Source organism: Oncorhynchus mykiss, chromosome 17 (genome assembly GCF_013265735.2).
Source record: "Oncorhynchus mykiss isolate Arlee chromosome 17, USDA_OmykA_1.1, whole genome shotgun sequence".
NCBI lineage: Eukaryota > Metazoa > Chordata > Actinopteri > Salmoniformes > Salmonidae > Oncorhynchus > Oncorhynchus mykiss.
In genome coordinates this window covers 15,286,864-15,311,494 of record NC_048581.1, presented here as the reverse complement: position 1 = coordinate 15,311,494, position 24,631 = coordinate 15,286,864, and the positions used below count along the sequence as shown (strand labels likewise).

At 44.3% G+C, this 24,631-nt stretch overlaps 1 protein-coding gene across 1 annotated transcript in view; it reads left to right on the top strand.

Moving 5' to 3' along the window:
* The window catches only part of LOC118940092, a 149,995-nt gene extending 126,911 nt beyond the window's left edge, over nucleotides 1-23,084 (top strand). The window contains exons 24-34 of the mRNA XM_036948328.1: nucleotides 13,752-14,084; nucleotides 14,179-14,409; nucleotides 14,939-15,271; nucleotides 15,366-15,620; nucleotides 17,306-17,581; nucleotides 17,735-17,998; nucleotides 18,107-18,370; nucleotides 18,605-18,695; nucleotides 18,870-18,924; nucleotides 19,020-19,255; nucleotides 22,340-23,084. Of these exons, the coding sequence (XP_036804223.1) occupies nucleotides 13,752-14,084; nucleotides 14,179-14,409; nucleotides 14,939-15,271; nucleotides 15,366-15,620; nucleotides 17,306-17,581; nucleotides 17,735-17,998; nucleotides 18,107-18,370; nucleotides 18,605-18,695; nucleotides 18,870-18,924; nucleotides 19,020-19,255; nucleotides 22,340-22,421 (2,420 nt within the window). The 3' untranslated portion in view covers nucleotides 22,422-23,084. The remainder of the gene's footprint in view (nucleotides 1-13,751; nucleotides 14,085-14,178; nucleotides 14,410-14,938; nucleotides 15,272-15,365; nucleotides 15,621-17,305; nucleotides 17,582-17,734; nucleotides 17,999-18,106; nucleotides 18,371-18,604; nucleotides 18,696-18,869; nucleotides 18,925-19,019; nucleotides 19,256-22,339) is intronic.
* The last annotated feature ends 1,547 nt before the right edge of the window (nucleotides 23,085-24,631 follow it).

The window sequence follows — 24,631 nt, the reverse complement described above, 5'->3', positions numbered from 1 at the left end:
ACCATTCTATATACTTCCAGCCGGTCCTTGGACACTGTGCTATCTAACCTCCAAACGAGCTTCAATGCCATACAACACTCCTTCCGTGGCCTCCAACTGCTCTTAAACGCTAGTAAAACCAAATGCATGCTTTTCAACCGTTTGCTGCCTGCACCCGCACGCCTGACCAGCATCACCACCCTGGATGGTTCCGACCTTGAATATGAGGACATCTATAAGTACCTAGGTGTCTGGCTAGACTGTAAGCTCTCCTTCCAGACTCATATCAAACATCTCCAATCGAAAATCAAATCAAGAATCGGCTTTCTATTCCGCAACAAAGCCTCCTTCACTCACGCCGCCAAACTTACCCTAGTAAAACTGACTATCCTACCGATCCTCGACTTCGGCGATGTCATCTACAAAATTGCTTCCAACACTCTACTCAGCAAACTGGATGCAGTTTATCACAGTGCCATCCGTTTCGTCACTAAAGCACCTTATACCACCCACCACTGCGACTTGTATGCTCTAGTCGGCTGGCCCTCGCTACATATTCGTCGCCACACCCACTGGCTCCAGGTTATCTACAAGTCCATGCTAGGTAAAGCTCCGCCTTATCTCAGTTCACTGGTCACGATGGCAACACCCATCCGTAGCACGGGCTCCAGCAGGTGTATCTCACTGATCATCCCTAAAGCCAACACCTCATTTGGCCGCCTTTCGTTCCAGTTCTCTGCTGCCTGTGACTGGAACGAATTGCAAAAATCGCTGAAGTTGGAGACTTTTATCTCCCTCACCAACTTCAAACATCTGCTATCTGAGCAGTTAACCGATCGCTGCAGCTGTACATAGTCTATCGGTAAATAGCCCACCCATTTTTCCCTACCTCATCCCCATACTGTTTTTATTTATTTACTTTTCTGCTCTTTTGCACACCAATATCTCTACCATCTGATCATTTATCACTCCAGTGTTATTAATCTGCAAAATTGTAATTATTCGCCTACCTCCTCATGCCTTTTGCACACAATGTATATAGACTCCCCTTTTTTTCTACTGTGTTATTGACTTGTTTATTGTTTACTCCATGTGTAACTTTGTGTTGTCTGTTCACACTGCTATGCTTTATCTTGGCCAGGTCGCAGTTGCAAATGAGAACTTGTTCTCAACTAGCCTACCTGGTTAAATAAAGGTGTTCTCAACTAGCCTCCCTGGTTAAATAAAGGTGTTCTCAACTAGCCTCCCTGGTTAAATAAAGGTGTTCTCAACTAGCCTACCTGGTTAAATAAAGGTGTTCTCAACTAGCCTACCTGGTTAAATAAAGGTGAAATAAAAAATTTTAAAAATAAAAGTACTGTACAACAGAGGAGGCTGGTGGGCAGATATATAGGAGGATGGACTCATTGTAATGGCTGGAATGAATGGATTAATCATATTCCTATTACTGCCAAAGGAATGAGGACATAATATGAGGACTGGAGGCTGCAGTAATGTTGAGATACCAGTAGGAGGAGCTCTAGTCTAGAACACTGGAACCTTCAGTACCACTTTGATGCAGCTGATGAGGAGTGATGGGAATGGGTCATATTTAGCCTCTTTATAAAATCTAGGCCCACTCCTCAAATATACAAATGCAACTATTTTCTGACATGTTGTTTATGCACGTTAATGTCTTAACATCCTGACTAGGCTACTTTTGAAATGTGTCAACCACAGAACTCACACTTACAGTAGGATACTTCTTGTTTCTCTGCACTGCCAGTAAGTGTTGTTGGTTCAGATGAACTGACTCAGCATCACCTTCCTGTTAACCAGGGTAGGGAGAAGTGTTGACATCTATACTGTGTAGGATGTGTGTTTTAACTTGTCCACGTCCATAACAGCCAGCTCTCTAGACTTTGATGCAGACTCAATGGGCCTTATGTACCTTCCCCTACAGATAGCGTCTGTACTTTGTGTGTGTGTGTGTGTGTGTGTGTGTGTGTGTGTGTGTGTGTGTGTGTGTGTGTGTGTGTGTGTGTGTGTGTGAGTCACTTGCTGTTTAGCCTCACAGCTTGGGGATAGGAGCTATCATTGAATCTGATGGTCAGTCTTCTAGGACCAGACTGATAGGGAGTAGGGTTGACATCTATACTGTGTAGAATGTGTGTTTTAACTTTTCTACATCCATAACAACCAGCTCTTTAGACTTTGATTCAGACTCCATAAAGCTAATATATACCATCTAGCAGACACTTCTATCCAAAGTCATTCACTCAGGCATTACAGTCATGGGTGCATAAATCCTTCATATGGGAAGTCCCAGCAGGAATTGAACCCGTGAGCCATTCTGTACAAACTGAGTCACACAGAACTACTCTATTCACACTTAGAGTAGGAGTGCGGATCTAGGGTCAGTTTTGCCTTTAAATCTATGATCAATAAGAAATTAACCTTGTAAATATTTAATAACAATTTTTTTCTAATATTTTTTAAGTTACAGCAAACTCGGAATCTGATTACAAGAACTTTTGACCAAAACGCTATAGATATTTGAATTAGGCAGCCTGGAGGTTCAGTTATATTTTACATAACTATTATTTTGTAATGTTATCTGTCTGAAAGAATCATCAGACTTGTGAGACTAAATATGAATTAATGTATTACTTCATATGGTCCTGTAACATGATACACATAATATACATTTGCGTGATTTTTTAAAATCGTTTTTATGACAAGTTAAGGCACAATTTTGTCTCAATATCCAGGAAAGAGTTCTGCTTGATGCAACGTTTCTTATCGCTTAAAATAATAATGTATGAAGTGTAATATTTTTTGTAATCAACCTTTCAGAATAAACTTCATTGTCATTGTTTTCACCTTGTTATAACAGTATCTTCTGTGGAGAGAAAACGGAAAGCTTTCAACATCTCACCTCTTGTACTTTACAGTACATATAGTAACAACAAATAACACATTTACATTGGTTTGTAGAACAATAGTGTTTTATTCACCTTCAATATCATCATGTCAGTACAAAATAAAACAGACACTTTCAGAAGGAGCAATGTCCAGTTACATGAAATATGATGTATTGCCATTTTAAAACACATCATGCAGACACAGTATGACATCATGGATGTTTGGAGTGTTGAAGGTAGTTCCACCAGAGAGGGAATTCCACTCCGGAACACAGAAAGATGGAACATACCGGAATGTTCGATGATTGATAATAGTTAACAAGTTCAGATTATTTCTTGATTTAAAGCCTTTGTCCATAGATGAATATCCACCATTTTGTCCAACTAGTAGTTAGAGAATAGAATACATCATTGTTTAGTGAGAATGTGATGTCATATGTTTCTTGACCCCCTAACTAGTGTCAAACGTTCCCATGTAGGAAGGAGGAGTTAGGGGTGGATGGGAGAGTGGAGATTCAATTGAGAGGTTTACCCCCTGACAGCCCCATTGAGTCTGATTATGGGATAGAACATGGGGTGGGGGCAGTGGTGGTAAATATGGGCATCCCTTCTGATAGGCCACACCCACAGGAAGTGTCACTAAATTACGTTGTTGAGCAGATGCATGGACTTCTGATTGTTCTCATCCTGGACTGGAGGCAGGAAGGGACAAAAAGCACAACAGGTAAGAAGCAGCTGGAGAGAAGGTTTAGTTATATTTCCATGTGTCTCTTTCCTCCTAGAAACCCTGTTGTATAAGAACCCAAAGTGAACCGGAGGGCCTTGTTGTGGTCACAATAACACCCTTTGACGTCCCTGTGGTCCTTCACACATTCCTGAGTCAGTACCTAGGGATTAGTAGAGGTCATCCAGACCGTTTTTACATGTGTAAACAGCTGGATCTCGTCTGAGCGGTTGGCTGGATATGCCGAAACCCGCTACGTGCTTAATGCTGAGTGGTTTAGGTTCTGCCTACTATAGTGCTGTCTGGTTAGAACATGGTGTTGAGGCCCGTCACTCTACTCGTGATGGTCACCACCACCACATACATGCAGACACATCTGTTTCCATTTGAAGATGTTTTATACTATTGTGTGGTTAAATTCGCTGGACTCACACTTCAGTAAGGAACTGCATGTCAAAACTGTGTCAGCAACACAACACTTCTTCTCAAGACTGACGATGCCGTGCACTAACTGAAATTGAGGGGAGGTGGTGTCCTGCAGCACATCCAAGCACCCTGATTGGTTGGATGAACAGCGGTGCAAAGGGTGATTGACAGGGCTGCAGGCCAATCAAGTTGAGAGGGCATGTAAACACACACAGTCATACCATGCCCATAGGGCTCTGGTCAAAGGTAGTGCACTATATAGTGATTGGGGTGTCATTTGGGACGCATTCAGTGTAAAGAAATGATAGTGGCATGTTGTACTACTACAGACATCAGTGTTTGTGTGATTAAATGTGACTTTGTCAAGTAGTCAGTGTTGTGTTTCACCATTCTACCTGATGTATTGTCAGTTTGGAATGTTGTTATTAGCCCAACATTATTGAGGACATTATTATTAGAATGGTGCAGTAATGTTGAGATGCCAGTAGGAGGAGCTCTAGTCTAGAACACTGGAACCTTCAGTACCACTTTGATGCAGCTGATGAGGAGAGTAAATTGAATGTGTTTGTAGAATAGAATGAATGACATCATGGAACTGACCAAATGTGAATGGAACTTTGACCTGTTCCATGTAGAACTCAGAGGGACAAGGCAACACATTCTAAGATATTATAAACATTCCATATAGAATAGTCAACATATTGTTAACATGGTTTTGTATATAAATAAAAGTGGAATTGGGGGACATTTTGTCCATTATAGAAATGTAGGGCCCATTTTAATACAGTAACCTCCCTTCTCTGATGTACTGGTCTGGTCTTCATGCATGTTAATGACTTAAAGAGGAAGGAAAGGACTGTTCTGTATCAGCTACTTGTGTCCTGACTACTTTACATATGTATCAACCACAGTCCTTACACTTACTAGCAGTTCCCACACACTACCAATAAGCTATCTTACTGTACAAGACCTCTCCTCTTCACTTCACTCTGTAAGTACTCTTGACAATATCTCTAAATATAGTTTTGGGTTATTTGTTTTTAGTCATAAGTCTTTTAGTGCTCTGTGTGTGTGTGTGTGTGTGTGTGTGTGTGTGTGTGTGTGTGTGTGTGTGTGTGTGTGTGTGTGTGTGTGTGTGTGTGTGTCTGTGTGTGTGTGTGTGTGTGTGTGTGTGTGTGTGTGTGTGTGTGATAGGTACTATCATTGAACCTGGTTGTCACGTCATCTAGGAGTAGTGGGTTTGGAGTCAGGGAGCAGAGGCTTCGGACAATCGTATTTTAGTCCGGTACAAATGGTCAAAACACAGGGCCCAAACACAGGACCCAAACACAGGGCCCAAACACAGGACCCAAACACAGGACCCAAACACAGGACCCAAACACAGGGCCCAAACACAGGACCCAAACACAGGGCCCAAACACAGGACCCAAACACAGGACCCAAACACAGGACCCAAACACAGGACCTAAACACAGGACCCAAACACAGGGCCAAAACACAGGACCCAAACACAGGACCCAAACACAGGACCCAAACACAGGGCCCAAACACAGGACCCAAACACAGGACCCAAACACAGGACCCAAACACAGGACCCAAACACAGGACCCAAACACAGGACCCAAACATAGGACCCAAACACAGGACCCAAACACAGGGCCCAAACACAGGACCCAAACACAGGACCCAAACACAGGACCCAAACACAGGACCCAAACACAGGACCCAAACACAGGACCAAAACACAGGGCCCAAACACAGGACCCAAACACAGGACCCAAACACAGGACCCAAACACAGGACCCAAACACAGGACCCAAACACAGGGCCCAAACACAGGGCCCAAACACAGGGCCCAAACACAGGACCCAAACACAGGACCCAAACACAGGACCCAAACACAGGACCCAAACACAGGACCCAAACACAGGACCCAAACACAGGGCCCAAACACAGGGCCCAAACACAGGGCCCAAACACAGGACCCAAACACAGGACCCAAACACAGGACCCAAACACAGGACCCAAACACATGACCCAAACAGTCTGGAGAAAATAAAGTACAAATGCACAAACTAACAGAGGATCCCGCACAAACATAGTCGGGCCTAACAGGCTTAAATAGACATAAATCAAGAAACAAAATAAGAGACAGGTGCAACCAATAAGACCAAACGAACAGAAAGGAAAAGGGGATCGGTGGCGGCTAGTAGACCGGCGACGACAACCGCTGTGCACGCCCGAACAGGCAGGGGAGACACCTTCAGTGGGAGTCGTGACCCTGGTGGTCAGTCTTTAGTCACTGGCTGTTGAGCCTCACAGCTTGAGGATAGGTGCTATCATTGAACCTGGTGGTCAGTCTTTAGTCACTGGCTGTTGAGCCTCACAGCTTGGGGATAGGTGCTTGAGGATAGGTGCTATCATTGAACCTGGTGGTCAGTCTTTAGTCACTGGCTGTTTAGCCTCACAGCTTGGGGATAGGTGCTTGAGGATAGGTGCTATCATTGAACCTGGTGGTCAGTCTTTAGTCACTGGCTGTTGAGCCTCACAGCTTGGGGATAGGTGCTTGAGGATAGGTGCTATCATTGAACCTGGTGGTCAGTCTTTAGTCACTGGCTGTTTAGCCTCACAGCTTGGGGATAGGTGCTTGAGGATAGGTGCTATCATTGAACCTGGTGGTCAGTCTTTAGTCACTGGCTGTTTAGCCTCACAGCTTGGGGATAGGTGCTATCATTGAACCTGGTGGTCAGTCTTTATGCTGCTGTACAGCTTGAAGGACCGTAGAGGATTGAACATTTATCCTCCTATATTTGGAGTTCTGAGAATAAAACAGCTTCACAACAATCAATATAGAAATATGTGTTTACAGTACTACAGAGCTGTTCAATAAGTGGTTGTTGTTTATGTTGTTGTTGTTGATGACTATTGGATACATTAGGAAATTGTTTTTGCATCACACATGATGTCATCTTAATAAATAGACAGAGGTCGACAGACATGCAACACATCACACACATTACATACATAGTGCAGTAGACTTACAGACAGACAGTATTCACATAGACAACCATTTAGCACAATACAACACAACACAATATGAGCCTGGTTCATTTTCAGTAATGAGGCCCTGTACCCCATTTACAGTTTATATGTATCAGGTGGAGTTATTCACCAGCTATAGAGTGAGTTGTTGTTTATGTTTCTAAGACTGCAGGGTGGGAGATGCAACAATGGCCTTGAGAACAGCAGGAAGTGTCATGTACTGTCATGTTGTCTTGTCTCTGTCCTTTCCCTTCACCCTGTCTCCCTCTGCTGGTCGTGTTAGGTTACCTTTTCTCCCCCAATTTCCACCAGCTGTGCCTTGTCTCCTCCTAACCACCTCGTCACCCCGTTTCCCACCTGTTCCCTTTTTCCCTCTGATTAGGTCCCTATATCTCTCTCTGTTTTTGTTCCTGTCCTTGTCGGATTCTTGTTTGTTTGTGTCATTCATGCCTGAACCAGACTGTCGTCATGTTTGCTGTAACCTTGTCCTGTCCTGTCGGAATCTGCCGGTCCATCTGAGCCTACCTATGTTTGGTAATTAAAGAAGCTCTGTTTAAGTTGATTCGCTTTTGGGTCCTCATTCACGCACCGTAACAGAAGAATCCGACCAAGAATGGACCCAGCGACTTCGGATCCTCTCCACTCAGCCGTCGAGATCCAGGGAGCGATGCTAGGCAGACACAAGCAGGAATTGTCTGCTGCTCGACATGCCGTTGAGACCCTGGCCACCCAAGTCTCCAACCTCACAGAACAGGTTCACCATCTCCGCCTCGATCCACCGGCCACTTCCAGGGCTTTCGAATCTCCGGAGCCCAGAATCAATAACCCGCCGTGTTACTCTGGGGAGCCCACTGAATGCCGCTCGTTCCTCACCCAGTGTGATATTGTGTTTTCTCTCCAGCCCAACACTTACTCCAGGAGCACTGCTCGTGTCGCCTACGTCATATCTCTCCTTATTGGACGGGCTCGTGAGTGGGGCACGGCAATCTGGGAGGCAAGGGCTGAGTGTACTAACCAGTATCAAGACTTTAAGGAGGAGATGATACGGGTTTTTGATCGATCTGTTTTTGGGGAGGAGGCTTCCAGGGCCCTGTCTTCCCTATGTCAAGGCAATCGATCCATAACAGACTACTCTATTGAGTTTCGCACTCTTGCTGTCTCCAGTGGCTGGAACGAGCCGGCCTTGCTCGCTCGTCTTCTGGAGGGTTTCCGCGCAGAGGTAAAGGATGAGATTCTCTCCCGGGAGGTTCCTTCCAGCGTGGATTCCTTGATTGAACTCGCTATTCGCATTGAGCGACGGGTTGATCTTCGTCACCGAGCTCGTGGAAAGGAGCTCGCGCTCTCCGTCGCCTCCCTCTCCGCATCACTACCATCTTCCTCTGCCGGCTCGGGTGCTGAGCCCATGCAGCTGGGAGGTATCCGCATCTCGACTGAGGAGAGGGAACGGAGAATCACCAACCGTCTCTATTGCGGTTCCGCTGGTCATTTTGTCACTTCATGTCCAGTAAAAGGCCAGAGCTCGTCAGTAAGCGGAGGGCTACTGGTGAGCGCTACTACTCCTGTCTCTCCTTCAAGATCCTGCACTACCTTGTCGGTCCATCTACGCTGGACCGGTTCGTCAGCTTCCTGCAGTGCCTTAATAGACTCTGGGGCGGAGGGCTGTTTTATGGACGAGACCTGGGCTCGGGAACATGACATTCCTCTCAGACAGTTAAAGGAGCCCACGGCCTTGTTCGCCCTGGATGGTAGTCCTCTCCCCAGGATTCAGCGTGAGACGCTACCTTTAACCCTCACTGTTTCTGGTAATCATAGTGAAACCATTTCTTTTTTAATTTTTCGTTCACCTTTTACACCTGTTGTTTTGGGCCATCCCTGGCTAGTTTGTCATAATCCTTCCATTAATTGGTCTAGTAATTCTATCCTCTCCTGGAACGTCTCTTGTCATGTGAAATGTTTAATGTCTGCTATCCCTCCTGTTTCCTCTGTCTCTTCTTCACAGGAGGAGCCTGGTGATTTGACAGGGGTGCCGGAGGAATATCACGATCTGCGCACGGTGTTCAGTCGGTCCAGGGCCACCTCTCTTCCTCCACACCGGTCGTATGATTGTAGTATTGATCTCCTTCCGGGAACCACCCCCCCCCCGGGGTAGACTATACTCTCTGTCGGCTCCCGAACGTAAGGCTCTCGAAGATTATTTGTCTGTAGCTCTTGACGCCGGTACCATAGTCCCCTCCTCCTCTCCCGCCGGAGCGGGGTTTTTTTTTGTCAAGAAGAAGGACGGGTCTCTGCGCCCCTGCATAGATTATCGAGGGCTGAATGACATAACAGTGAAGAATCGTTATCCGCTTCCTCTTATGTCTTCAGCCTTCGAGATCCTGCAGGGAGCCAGGTTTTTCACTAAGTTGGACCTTCGTAACGCTTACCATCTCGTGCGCATCAGGGAGGGGGACGAGTGGAAGACGGCGTTTAACACTCCGTTAGGGCACTTTGAATACCGGGTTCTTCCTTTCGGCCTCGCTAACGCTCCAGCTGTCTTTCAGGCATTAGTCAATGATGTCCTGAGAGACATGCTGAACATCTTTGTTTTCGTTTACCTTGACGATATCCTGATTTTTTCACCGTCACTCCAGATTCATGTTCAGCACGTTCGACGTGTCCTCCAGCGCCTTTTAGAGAATTGTCTTTTTGTGAAGGCTGAGAAGTGCACTTTTCATGCCTCCTCCGTCACATTCCTCGGTTCTGTTATTTCCGCTGAAGGCATTAAGATGGATCCCGCTAAGGTCCAAGCTGTCATTGATTGGCCCGTCCCTAAGTCACGCGTCGAGCTGCAGCGCTTTCTCGGCTTCGCGAACTTCTATCGTCGTTTCATCCGTAATTTCGGTCAGGTGGCAGCTCCTCTCACAGCCCTTACTTCTGTCAAGACGTGCTTTAAGTGGTCCGTTTCCGCCCAGGGAGCTTTTGATCTCCTCAAGAATCGTTTTACATCCGCTCCTATCCTTGTTACACCTGACGTCTCTAGACAGTTCGTTGTCGAGGTTGACGCGTCAGAGGTGGGAGTGGGAGCCATCCTTTCTCAGCGCTCCCTCTCTGACGACAAGGTCCACCCATGCGCGTATTTTTCTCATCGCCTGTCGCCGTCGGAACGTAACTATGATGTGGGTAACCGCGAACTGCTCGCCATCCGGTTAGCCCTAGGCGAATGGCGACAGTGGTTGGAGGGGGCGACCGTTCCTTTTGTCGTTTGGACTGACCATAGGAACCTTGAGTACATCCGTTCTGCCAAACGACTTAATGCGCGTCAGGCGCGTTGGGCGCTGTTTTTCGCTCGTTTCGAGTTCGTGATTTCTTATCGTCCGGGCTCTAAGAACACCAAGCCTGATGCTTTGTCTCGTCTCTTCAGTTCTTCAGTAGCCTCCACTGACCCCGAGGGGATTCTCCCTGAGGGGCGTGTTGTCGGGTTGACTGTCTGGGGAATTGAGAGGCAGGTAAAGCAAGCACTCACTCAAACTCCGTCGCCGCGCGCTTGTCCTAGGAACCTTCTTTTCGTTCCCGTTCCTACTCGTCTGGCCGTTCTTCAGTGGGCTCACTCTGCCAAGTTAGCCGGCCACCCTGGCGTTCGGGGTACGCTTGCTTCCATTCGCCAGCGTTTCTGGTGGCCCACCCGGGAGCATGACACGCGTCGTTTCGTGGCTGCTTGTTCGGTCTGCGCGCAGACTAAGTCCGGTAACTCTCCTCCTGCCGGCCGTCTCCGGCCGCTTCCTATTCCCTCTCGACCGTGGTCTCACATCGCCTTAGATTTTGTCACCGGACTGCCTTCGTCAGCGGGGAAGACTGTTATTCTTACGGTTGTCGATAGGTTCTCTAAGGCGGCTCATTTCATTCCCCTTGCTAAGCTTCCTTCTGCTAAAGAGACGGCACAAATCATCATCGAGAATGTTTTCAGAATTCATGGCCTTCCGTCAGACGTCGTTTCGGACAGAGGTCCGCAATTCACGTCTCAATTTTGGAGGGAGTTTTGCCGTTTGATTGGGGCTTCCGTCAGTCTCTCTTCCGGCTTTCACCCCCAGTCTAACGGTCAAGCAGAACGGGCCAATCAGACTATTGGTCGCATCTTACGCAGTCTTTCTTTTCGCAACCCTGCGTCTTGGTCAGAACAGCTCCCCTGGGCAGAATACGCCCACAACTCGCTTCCTTCGTCTGCGACCGGGCTATCTCCTTTTCAGAGTAGCCTCGGGTACCAGCCTCCGTTGTTCTCATCTCAGTTCGCCGAGTCCAGCGTCCCCTCCGCTCAGGCTTTTGTCCAACGTTGCGAGCGCACCTGGAAGAGGGTCAGGTCTGCACTTTGCCGTTATAGGGCGCAGACTGTGAGAGCTGCTAATAAGCGTAGAACTAAGAGCCCTAGATATTGTCGCGGTCAGAGAGTTTGGCTCTCCACTCAGAACCTTCCCCTTAAGACGGCTTCTCGCAAGTTGACCCCGCGGTTCATTGGTCCATTCCGTATCTCTCAGGTCATTAATCCTGTCGCAGTGCGACTTCTTCTTCCGCGATATCTTCGTCGCGTCCACCCGGTCTTCCATGTCTCCTGTGTTAAGCCCGTTCTTCGCGCCCCCGCTCGTCTCCCCCCCCCCCCCCCCCCATCCTTGTCGAGGGCGCACCTATCTACAGGGTCCGTAAAATCTTGGACATGCGTCCTCGGGGCCGTGGTCATCAGTACCTAGTTGACTGGGAGGGGTACGGTCCTGAGGAGAGGAGTTGGGTTCCCTCTCGGGACGTGCTGGACCGTGCGCTGATTGATGATTTCCTCCGTTGCCGCCAGGTTTCCTCCTCGAGTGCGCCAGGAGGCGCTCGGTGAGTGGGGGGGTACTGTCATGTACTGTCATGTTGTCTTGTCTCTGTCCTTTCCCTTCACCCTGTCTCCCTCTGCTGGTCGTGTTAGGTTACCTTTTCTCCCCCAATTTCCACCAGCTGTGCCTTGTCTCCTCCTAACCACCTCGTCACCCCGTTTCCCACCTGTTCCCTTTTTCCCTCTGATTAGGTCCCTATATCTCTCTCTGTTTTTGTTCCTGTCCTTGTCGGATTCTTGTTTGTTTGTGTCATTCATGCCTGAACCAGACTGTCGTCATGTTTGCTGTAACCTTGTCCTGTCCTGTCGGAATCTGCCGGTCCATCTGAGCCTACCTATGTTTGGTAATTAAAGAAGCTCTGTTTAAGTTGATTCGCTTTTGGGTCCTCATTCACGCACCGTAACAGGAAGTGTGTTGGTGGTCTTTCTCTGGTCTGTAGCAGGTATGGTCTCATTCTTATCTTTTAGTTGCTCTGTTTAACAATCTACAGACATTTCTAAAAGGATAAGAATCATAATGTTATTCTGGTGTGTTCTGTTAGGTGTCTCCACTTCACTTTAAATAGTTATATTTCACTCCTCAGTGAGTGATGATTATCTCTGGTTTCCATTCACACTTCTGCACATCAGCAGCAGTAGCAGTATGAGAATGTTGTCAACCACCAGCAGGGTTGGGGTCAATTCCATCTCAATTCAGGAAGTAGACTGAAATTACAATTCCAATTATTTTCAAATATTTTCAATTAGGAACATTTAGAAAATGAGGAATTGTAATTTGGTTAACTTTCTGAATTGACTGGAAGGCTTTTTACTTCCATGATGTATATTGAAATGAATACTAGGATGATGTAAGGGAATGTACATTTGAGTAGATGGGTCCTACAGTGTCCTGCACATGTTTACATGCATTTGGATGTACTATTGTAATGTCTGTTTTTTTATAGTCTTGACGTCACAAATGCAGTTCTCTCAAGGTTGAGTCCTGTGACACTGTGTTTCAGGTGTTCTGGGACAAAATACTGTGAGGAGTGTCTGTGCCTTAAAGGGGTCATCAGTGGACATGCGCTGTCCTGTTCCCAGTGTGACCCAAGTCACAGAGATGGTCTGGTATAACACATGGTTGAATGGTAAGCCGTATGATCTGAGATGGGACCCTAATTATGATGGTCGTGTGGAGTACAGTGGAACTACAGAGAAGGACTGCATCCTGAGAATCACAGACCTGAGACAGAGTGACATAACAACATATCACTTCAGATATAAAACAAACCAGAATTCAGAATGGAGATATTCATATGGAGTCACTCTCAGTCTCACAGGTACTGTATAAATAGTAGAGTACAAGTCAAGTTATGTATTACATGTTCTATGAGAACAGTGAAATGGTGGTGACTGACAGACTTCCTCCATTATTGTCTCATAACCTCTCCCTTCAGATCTAAAGGTGGAGAGGATATATGACAACACACTGACCTGTAGCACCACCTGTACTCTGACTGGTAACCCCACATACATCTGGTACAAGAACGGACAACATCTAGATCTAGATGAGAGCACCTCCCCCCAGTACAAAGACCCAGTCTCCAGTAACTATGGTGATAGTTACTCCTGTGCTGTAAAAGGCCATGAGGATCTCCCCTCTCCTGCAGTGTGTAAGTGTGGGAAAAAGTGTTGATTCAAACACAGTGTTTCACTCTAGCAATACCAACAGCTCAAATGGTTATGATTCATTCTGAAATGACTTGAAATGAACAGTTTACTTCTTTACTTTGCACCTAAAGAAACAAGACACGAAAAGTTGAAACTATTAACAGAGAGCCTCTTAATGTTTCAGGTGTTCAGGGTCACAACCGCTGGAGTGTGACTTACACCAAGAGGAGAATCTGTGTCTTGAAGGGGTCAACAGTGAACATATCCTCCTCTTACACTCATCCCACTTGTTATATAGAACAAGGTTCATTCTGGTTTACACAGAAAGACCCTGTAGATCTCAGGTCATATCCAGAGTCTGCAGGTCATGTGGAGTACAATAGGAACACAGAGAACCACCACACCATGACAATAACACACCTGACAGAGAAGGACTCGGCTGAATACAAATTCAGATTACTAACAACAGATGAGGGGAGATTTTCTGGCCTTCCTGGTGTGATGTTGACTGTCACAGGTAATACTTCACCTACAGTTATTACTGTAATAGGACAAGTCTAATCACATGACAAGTCTGTCTGGAGTCAAATATGACTTATGTTTCCGCTTAGATATCCTGTTGGAGATGGATCCTACGTCTGTGTCAGAGGGGGGGTGGGTCACACTGAGATGTAGAACCCAATGTCGAGTCGGTCTCAACCCCACCTACATCTGGTACAAGAATGGACAATATCTAGAGCAGTGGACTTCCTCTATAAACTCTAAATATGTCTACAGTATGGATGCAGGCAGCTACTCCTGTTCTTTAAAAGGCCATGAGGATCTCCGCTCTCCTGCAGTGTGTGAGTGTAGATTAATTTAGTTATAATTTCACAATATCAATTAACTGTCACACCCTGACCATAGTTTGCTTGTATGTTTCTATGTTTTGGTTGGTCAGGGTGTGATCTGAGTGGGCATTCTATGTTGGATGTCTTGTTTGTCTATTTCTATGTCTGGCCTGATATGGTTCTCAATCAGAGGCAGGTGTTAGTCATTGTCTCTGATTGGGAACCATATTTAGGTAGCCTGGGTTTCACTGTGTGTTTGTGGGTGATTGTTCCTGTCTCTCTGTTTTGCACCAGGGCTGTTTAGGTTTTTGCACGTTTATTGTTTTGTTAGTTTATTCATGTATAGTGTCTTTATAAATTAAAACATGAATAACCACCACGCTGCATTTTGGTCCGCCTCTCCTTCACCACAAGAAAACCGTTACATTAACAGCTAAAACTGATATTGATTTACAAAATACAAAAAATGGTCAAGTAGTTTACTAGCACAAAAGTAAACAGAAATAGTTTAAAACTAACAGATGTCTTCATAATGTTTCAGGTGTTCATAATTCAAACTGCTGGAGTGTGACTTACACCAAGAGGAGAATCTATGTCTTGAAGGGCTCCACAGTGAACATATCCTGCTATTACACTCATGCCACTAGTTATATTGAACAAGGTTCATTCTGGTTTACAAAGAAACACCCTGTAGATCTCAGGTCATATCCAAAGTATACAGGTCGTGTGGAGTACAATAGGAACACAGAGAACAACCACACCATGACAATAACACACCTGACAGAGAAGGACTCAGCTGAATACAAATTTAGATTACTAACAACAGATAAGGGGAGATTTTCTGGTCTTCCTGGTGTGATGTTGACTGTCACAGGTAATACTTCACCTTCAGTTATTACTGTAATAGGACAAGTCTAATCACATTACAAGCCTGTCTGGAGTCAAATATAACTGATGTTTCCTCTTAGATATCCTGTTGGAGATGGATCCTACGTCTGTGTCAGAGGGGGAGAGAGTCACACTGAGATGTAGAACCCAATGTCGAGTCGGTCTCAACCCCACCTACATCTGGTACAAGAACGGACAAAGTCTGACCAACCCAATCACCAGTTATAACAGCCTGATCCTAGACCCAGTCAGCAGTGAGGATGCAGGGAACTACTCCTGTGCTGTAGAAGGCTTAGAGAGAATCCTCTCTCCAGAAGAGACTCTCACTGTCAGATGTGAGTACATGGGGTGTTGATACAGTGCCTTGCGAAAGTATTCGGCCCCCTTGAACTTTGCGACCTTTTGCCACATTTCAGGCTTCAAACATAAAGATATAAAACTGTATTTTTTTTTTTGTGAAGAATCAACAACAAGTGGGACACAATCATGAAGTGGAACGACATTTATTGGATATTTCAAACTTTGTTAACAAATCAAAAACTGAAAAATTGGGCGCGCAAAATTATTCAGCCCCCTTAAGTTAATACTTTGTAGCGCCACCTTTTGCTGCGATTACAGCTGTAAGTCGCTTGGGGTATGTCTCTATCAGTTTTGCACATCGAGAGACTGACATTTATTCCCATTCCTCCTTGCAAAACAGCTCGAGCTCAGTGAGGTTGGATGGAGAGCATTTGTGAACAGCAGTTTTCAGTTCTTTCCACAGATTCTCGATTGGATTCAGGTCTGGACTTTGACTTGGCCATTCTAACACCTGGATATGTTTATTTTTGAACCGTTCCATTGTAGATTTTGCTTTATGTTTTGGATCATTGTCTTGTTGGAAGACAATCTCTGTCCCAGTCTCAGGTCTTTTGCAGACTCCATCAGGTTTTCTTCCAGAATGGTCCTGTATTTGGCTCCATCCATCTTCCCATCAATTTGAACCATCTTCCCTGTCCCTGCTGAAGAAAAGCAGGCCCAAACCATGATGCTGCCACCACCATGTTTGACAGTGGGGATGGTGTGTTCAGCTGTGTTGCTTTTACGCCAAACATAACGTTTTGCATTGTTGCCAAAAAGTTCAATTTTGGTTTCATCTGACCAGAGCACCTTCTTCCGCGTGTTTGGTGTGTCTCCCAGGTGGCTTGTGGCAAACTTTAAACGACACTTTTTATGGATATCTTTAAGAAATGGCTTTCTTCTTGCCACTCTTCCATAAAGGCCAGATTTGTGCAATATACGACTGATTGTTGTCCTATGGACAGAGTCTCCCACCTCATCTGTAGATCTCTGCAGTTCATCCAGAGTGATCATGGGCCTCTTGGCTGCATCTCTGATCAGTCTTCTCCTTGTATGAGCTGAAAGTTTAGAGGGACGGCCAGGTCTTGGTAGATTTGCAGTGGTCTGATACTCCTTCCATTTCAATATTATCGCTTGCACAGTGCTCCTTGGGATGTTTAAAGCTTGGGATTTTTTTTTGTATCCAAATCCGGCTTTAAACTTCTTCACAACAGTATCTCGGACCTGCCTGGTGTGTTCCTTGTTCTTCATGATGCTCTCTGCGCTTTTAACGGACCTCTGAGACTATCACAGTGCAGGTGCATTTATACGGAGACTTGATTACACACAGGTGGATTGTATTTATCATCATTAGTCATTTAGGTCAACATTGGATCATTCAGAGATCCTCACTGAACTTCTGGAGAGAGTTTGCTGCACTGAAAGTAAAGGGGCTGAATAATTTTGCACGCCCAATTTTTCAGTTTTTGATTTGTTAAAAAAGTTTGAAATATCCAATAAATGTCGTTCCACTTCATGATTGTGTCCCACTTGTTGTTGATACTTCACAAAAAAATACAGTTTTATATCTTTATGTTTGAAGCCTGAAATGTGGCAAAAGGTCGCAAAGTTCAAGGGGGCCGAATACTTTCGCAAGGCACTGTATATGAGTTCTTATTTGTTCTGTCATCTTCAACACCAGATGGCCCAAAGAACACCTCAGTGTCAGTCAGTCCTTCTGGTGAAATAGTGGAGGGCAGTTCAGTGACTCTGACCTGCAGCAGTTATGCCAACCCTCCTGTGGACAAATACACCTGGTACAACAAGAATGGAGGTCACTATCAGTTCTCCTATGGGATCACAGGACCACATCTTGTCTTCAATCAAATCAAGTCCTCAGTCACTGGAGAGTACTACTGTGAGGCCTGGAATGGGATTAAGACGGGGAAGTCTGAGTCAATCAACATCAATGTGAAATGTGAGTAAAGTCCAACTCAGTATCACATGTGTTCCTGTTAATGTTTTGTATTAGTGGATTATATTTTTAATAGTCTGGCTTCACAGATTTTGATATGTCATGTGAGGTTGTAATTGCACCTTTATAACCCTCTATTGAATTCTCCTTTACCAGACGCTCCAAAGAACACCTCAGTGTCAGTCAGTCCCTCTGGTGAACTAGTGGAGGGCAGTTCAGTGACTCTGACCTGCAGCTGTGATGCTAACCCACCTGTGGACAAATACACCTGGTACAAGAAGAACTTAGCCTCACCAAAAGCATCAGGACAGAGTTACAGCATCACTAACATCAGCTCTGAGGACAGAGGAGAATATTACTGTGAGGCTGAGAATAAATATGGACGTCTCAACTCTTCTTCTGTGTCTGTGGACGTTCAGTGTAAGTTCACCTAACCTCATCTTTTAATCAGAGGATCACATTTAAATTCATATTTCAATAACAAGAAAAACACTATTTAATACACTGTTGTTACATATTGTCCACCAGATGGTCCAAAGAACACCTCAGTGTCAGTCAGTCCCTCTGGTGAAATAGTGGAGGGCAGTTCAATGACTCTGACCTGCAGCAGTGATGCCAACCCACCTGTGGACAAATACACCTGGTACAAGAAGAACGTAACCTCACCAAAAGCATCAGGACAGAGTTACAGCATCACTAACATCATCTCTGAGGACAGAGGAGAATATTACTGTGAGGCCCAGAATGGAAGAGGATCTATGAACTCTACAGCTCTGATGATCATTGTAGCAGGTAAAGTTACATCTTCAATACTTCAATACAAATTGACTACATGTTTCAAGCTGATCTTAATCATTGTGTTTTGACTGATTACACTTTGGTTTATAATTATGTGTTGGCTTATGATGTCACAAGTTTTATAAGAACCCAAAGTATTAACACGTATTGTGTTGATATTTTATAATGTGTTCGATTTTAGATTATAAGAACATGACATGTACTCATATCATCCATATTTTATTATAGGGAAACAAATATCAGTTCTGACTGCAGCTGTCGGAATCATTGTTGTTGTTCTGGTTCTCATCCTCTGTCTCTCTGGACTCATGTGGTTCAGGTGAGTGAGATTACATATTTTTTTATATAATTTCACTTCAGTCATTGTAAATTTGAATTTGTTCTTTAACTGACTTGCCTAGTTAAATAACGGTTCAATAAAAATAAATAAAAGTAACTTAATTTATTTATTAATTGATTGATATCTTCATACATTCATTCATTTACAAAACAGGAAGAAGAACTCCACATCCACCTCCAACACAAGAGACACAGCAGATGATGGACAGGTGAGTCTGTTGGAATCAGAAGGTGACTGTGATGACTGTGTATTCTTTGTGGAACATTTCCACTCCTCATGTTGTCTGTTCTCTCTCTCCATCAGGGAGACTCTAGTCCAGTGTATGACAATGTCTCAAACATGGCCATGACCCCTACTGCAGCACAGACAGAGTCCACATACGACCAGGATGATGTTCACTACGCCAGCGTCCACTTCTCTCACTCCAAAAAACAGGAAGTGCCTCTGTACTCCACCGTCCAAGTGCCTCAGCCCCAGAAACAGGATGAGGATGTCCAGTACGCTGCTGTGAAATTCAACCTCCCCTGTGCTGCCACCCGGTGAGCATATTCTGCCATTACAACAACATAGTCAATACTAGAACATTGTGAACACATAGCATTAAAGGAGAAGTTTGCTTGTTTACAACCAAATCTGGATGGGGGGGGGGGTGGAAAGTTGAATCTCATTTACTGCATTTCTACACAATTAAAACACTTTTAAATGGTATTTGGAAAACAGAAAAAAACAAGCAAAAATCACCCCAGCCATTATCACCTTGGCTGCTGAGGGTTATCTCACCTCAGTCCATTATCACCTTGGCTGATGAGGGTTATCTCACCTCAGTCCATTATCACCTTGGCTGCTGAGGGTTATCTCACCTCAGTCCATTATCACCTTGGCTGCTGAGGGTTATCTCACCTCAGTCCATTATCACATTGGCTGCTGGGGGTTATCTCACCTCAGTCCATTATCACCTTGGCTGCTGAGGGTTATCTCATCTCAGTCCATTATCACCTTGGCTGCTGAGGGTTATCTCACCTCAGTCCATTATCACCTTGGCTGCTGAGGGTTATCTCACCTCAGTCCATTATCACCTTGGCTGCTGAGGGTTATCTCACCTCAGTCCATTATCACCTTGGCTGCTGAGGGTTATCTCACCTCAGTCCATTATCACCTTGGCTGCTGAGGGTTATCTGACCTCAGTCCATTATCACCTTGGCTGCTGAGGGTTATCTCACCTCAGTCCATTATCACCTTGGCTGCTGAGGGTTATCTCACCTCAGTCCATTATCACCTTGGCTGCTGAGGGTTATTTCACCTCAGTCCATTATCACCTTGGCTGCTGAGGTTTATCTCACCTCAGTCCATTATCACCTTGGCTGCTGCAGGTTAATTCACCTCAGTCCATCTACAAACACATAACCTATTAGCTATTCAGTTGTAATGTTATACACCTGAAAGGGAGGAAATATGGGAAATGATTCACACTGACACACTAATCAGAGAATAAATAAAAACATATTACATTTCTAGCAATGTATTGTTTACATGTTGATAGTATTATAATGTAGAACTATAGGGAAGATAGGTCCTGTGAAGATGTTTATATTGAAACATATATATATTTTTAAGTGTTTGATTAGATTAGTACAGATTTTCTCAGGCCCCGACCCCAAGTTTGGGAACCACTGTAAAAACCTCTCTCTCTGCTTGCTTCCTCTCTCTCTCTGTCTCCTCTACTTCTACCTGCACCTCAGCCTCTCCACTGAGCCCCACACCACTGTCTGTCTCAGTAGCCTGTTCTCTGTAAATGACTTAGTAGTGTATGGTTTACTCCTGCTGAGGTTGGCTCCTTTTAACGTAAGCGTCTTACTTCATCCTTCTAGCTGGCTAACATGCTTACCAGACCGGACACGTCGTGTGTGCGAGCGTCACAAAATACATTTAGAAATCCATGTTATTCAATTATAGCACCCACACTGCTCCCTCGCGCCAAGGAGCGTCTGACATGCCAAGGGCTAAAATAGAAGTCCTTTCTATTTCTGACGCAAATCACGCTGAAAGTTCTGCCTCTCACAACTCCTCATTGGTTTATAGAAGCAGGTACCCACGTGCCATCTCATTGGTTATACCCACGTGGGTGATTGAAAGACTAACTGTTTTGCCGGTCGTCGTGGTAATCCTATGAAAGTTTAGATGTGATCACCATTTAAGTTCAAAGATAAAAAAACCCTGGAAGGAGGAGAGATGACTAGAAACGATTCAGTTGGCCGTTTATGTGTGGATTAATTGTCGGAGTAGAGGACCTTGTGCATTTCAGGCAAAATAACAACACAATGTTTATATCCCAGGACAAATTAGCTAGCAACAGCAAGCTAGCTAAATGGGACAAATTAGCTAGCAAGTGCAAGCTAACTAGCTAAATTGCCATCCATGTTTAATGCTTTTCGACCTGTCCCCAAATGAATGTAATTTGTTCAGAGTTTGTTTTGATATTTTAACCTGCGTGTCGTGATCGCGTTTGGTGTGGGGGGGCAAAATAAATGTATGCACGATAGCGCACGATGGCGCGAAGCTGGTTTGGGTTCCGTGTAAGTAATATTAACCAGACCCCTTCAATGTTACTGCAATAGAAATGTCAGCTGGCAGCTATGCCCCCAACCTGACTGACATGTCTATGAGCGACTACTTACCAGTTTGTGCACTCATTCTCCGAGAGTGATGTTTTTGTTTGGTGGATGTCTGTAGAAGCGGCAGGAGTTGAGAGATAGACAAAAAAAATGCCTTTTGTTCGGCATCTCGCAAACAGATTGTCAGCAGAGCTATCTGCTAGTTGAGGTATTTAGTTTCACGTCTCCCTCGGCCTGTTCAGCGAGAAGGGGAATTAGATATTTGAGAGAATGGTCAATGTGCTGCTGAAAAGCAAATCAGGGAGGAAGATCCAGGGGAAGCAGGCAAACAAAACGAACGAACCACAGTTAATGATTCCAATCGTTCACAAAGCGGCAGGAGTGATTAGTCAGATCAAGAAAATAAGCTTTGAACAACACTGGGAGCAATATTTAGATGTTAATTTCTTAATTTTAATTTATTCATAATACATTTTCTTTATTGTGTACAGTATATGTATTAGGCTATTATTATTATTTTCAAAACAAACATCAGGTGTCCTCATATGTAGTTACGGACATGTGCTCATTGGAGGAGTAGAAAATGATGATGTCATCAATAATGCATATTCTGCATTAAGGTAATTCATGCCTCAACACCATAAACAGGACGAGGATCTGCAATAAACTGCTGTGAAATGTAACCGCCTCACTGCTGCCCCCTGTGACCATATTCTGCATTAAGGTCATTCATATGCTGCTGCTTATTGTAGGAGATGTCATCAATACGCAAAACAGTTGACCCCTAGTGACTACTAGTGATGTCCATTGTTGGGTTGGTAGATAAAGGAAATTACATCTCAAGACAATTACCATGACATGACTATAATGAGGGAGTGATGAGTTCCAAATGGCACTCTATTCACTATTTAGTGCACTACTTTTGACCGAGCCCTATAGGCCCTGATCAAACGTAGTGCACTATAAAGGGTATAGGGTTCCTTTGTTTCATTTCTGTTTCTCTCTCCTCAGACCAGCAGCAGCACAAGCAGCTGAGGTGGATGCCTCTGAGATCTACAGTACAGTCAACAAACCCAGAACCAAGAAGACCTGAACACAACAAACCCAGAACCAAGAAGACCTGAACACAACAAACCCAGAACCAAGATGACCTGAACACAAAGGCCCAGAACCACAAACCCAGAACCAGGAAGAACTGAACACAACAATCCCAGAACCAAGAAGACCTGAACACAACAAACCCAGAACCAAGAATACCTGAACACAACAAACCCAGAACCAAGAAGACCTGAACACAAAGGCCCAGAACCACAAACCCAGAACCAGGAAGAACTGAACACAACAAAACCAGAACCAAGAAGACCTGAACACAACAAACCCAGAAACAAGAAGACATGAACACAACAAACCCAGAACCAAGAAGACCTGAACACAAAGGCCCAGAACCACAAACCCAGAACCAGGAAGAACTGAACACAACAAACCCAGAACCAAGAAGACATGAACACAAAGGCCCAGAACCACAAACCCAGAACCAAGAAGAACTGAACACAACAAAACCAGAACCAATAAGACCTGAACACAACAAACCCAGAAACAAGAAGACCTGAACACAACAAACCCAGAACCAAGAAGACATGAACACAAAGGCCCAGAACCACAAACCCAGAACCAGGAAGAACTGAACACAACAAAACCAGAACCAAGAAGACCTGAACACAACAAACCCAGAAACAAGAAGACATGAACACAACAAGTTTGACAAAAACCTTGTATAAATATAAATATAAATAAAACCTTGTATCGGGGTTTGTGGTATGTGGCCAATATACCACGGCTAAGGGCTGTATCCAAGTACTCAGTGTTGCGTTGTGCATAAGAACAGCCCTTAGCCATGGTATATTGGCCATATACCACACCTCCTCAGTCCTTATTGCTTAAGTTTATAATAGCAATAACAAACTTCAGGGGTTTGTGGTATATGGACAATATACTGTACCACGGCTAAGGGCTGTTCTTGAGTGAATATGCCGTGGTATATTGACCATATACTGCAATCCCCTGAGGTACCTTATTGCTATTATAAACTGGTTACCAACATAAATTGAACAGTAAACAAGTATTTTTGCATCATACCCGTGGTATATTGTCTGATATACAGTATACACTTCTGAAATTCTGTTTCAGCCATTCAGCATCCAGGACCCAAACCACCCAGTTTATAATAGTATGTAATAATATTTTCCATCCAGCAGACACTTTTATCCAAATTCACTCAGTCATTACAGTCATGTTCAAATACATGTATGGTATGTGTAGTTAAAATGGACGGACCAAGGCACAGTGTGAGTTGGGTTCCACATATTTATTTGCAGTGAAACTTAAACCAAAAACAAGAAACATACAACGACCGTGAACTACGTGGTGCTGTATGCACTCACACAAAACAATATCCCACAAAGCAGGTGGAAACAGGGAACCCTTAAGTATGATCCCCAATTAGAGACAACGAACATCAGCTGCCTCTAATTTGGAACCATACTAAGAGCACCAACATATACATTAAAAGACTAGAACACCACCTAGTCACGCCCTGACCTACAACACCACAGAGAACCAAGGGCTCTCTATGGTCAGGGCGTGACAAGCAGGAATTGAACCCATGTACCATGCTGTACAAACTGGGCCACACAGAACTACTCTATTCACACTTAGAGTAGGAGTTCGGATCTAGGGTCAGTTTTGCCTTTTAAACTATGATGAATAAGTAGGACCTTAACATTTATTATTTAATTGTAAACATTTCTGATTACAGCATTTTATATAACTATATATGTTTGTATGTTATATTTCTGAAGTAGACAACCTCAAGGTCCAGTTGTATTCTATATAACTATATATGTTTGTATGTTATATTTCTGAAGTAGACAACCTCAAGGTCCAGTTGTATTCTATATAACTATATATGATTGTATGTTATATTTCTGAAGTAGACAACCTCAAGGTCCAGTTGTATTCTATATAACTATATATGTTTGTATGTTATATTTCTGAAGTAGACAACCTCAAGGTCCAGTTGTATTCTATATAACTATATATGATTGTATGTTATATTTCTGAAGTAGACAACCTCAAGGTCCAGTTGTATTCTATATAACTATATATGTTTGTATGTTATATTTCTGAAGTAGACAACCTCAAGGTCCAGTTGTATTCTATATAACTATATATGTTTGTATGTTATATTTCTGAAACAATCATCAGACTTGTGAGACTATATGCTGTATGAAGCTTAGAACCAGA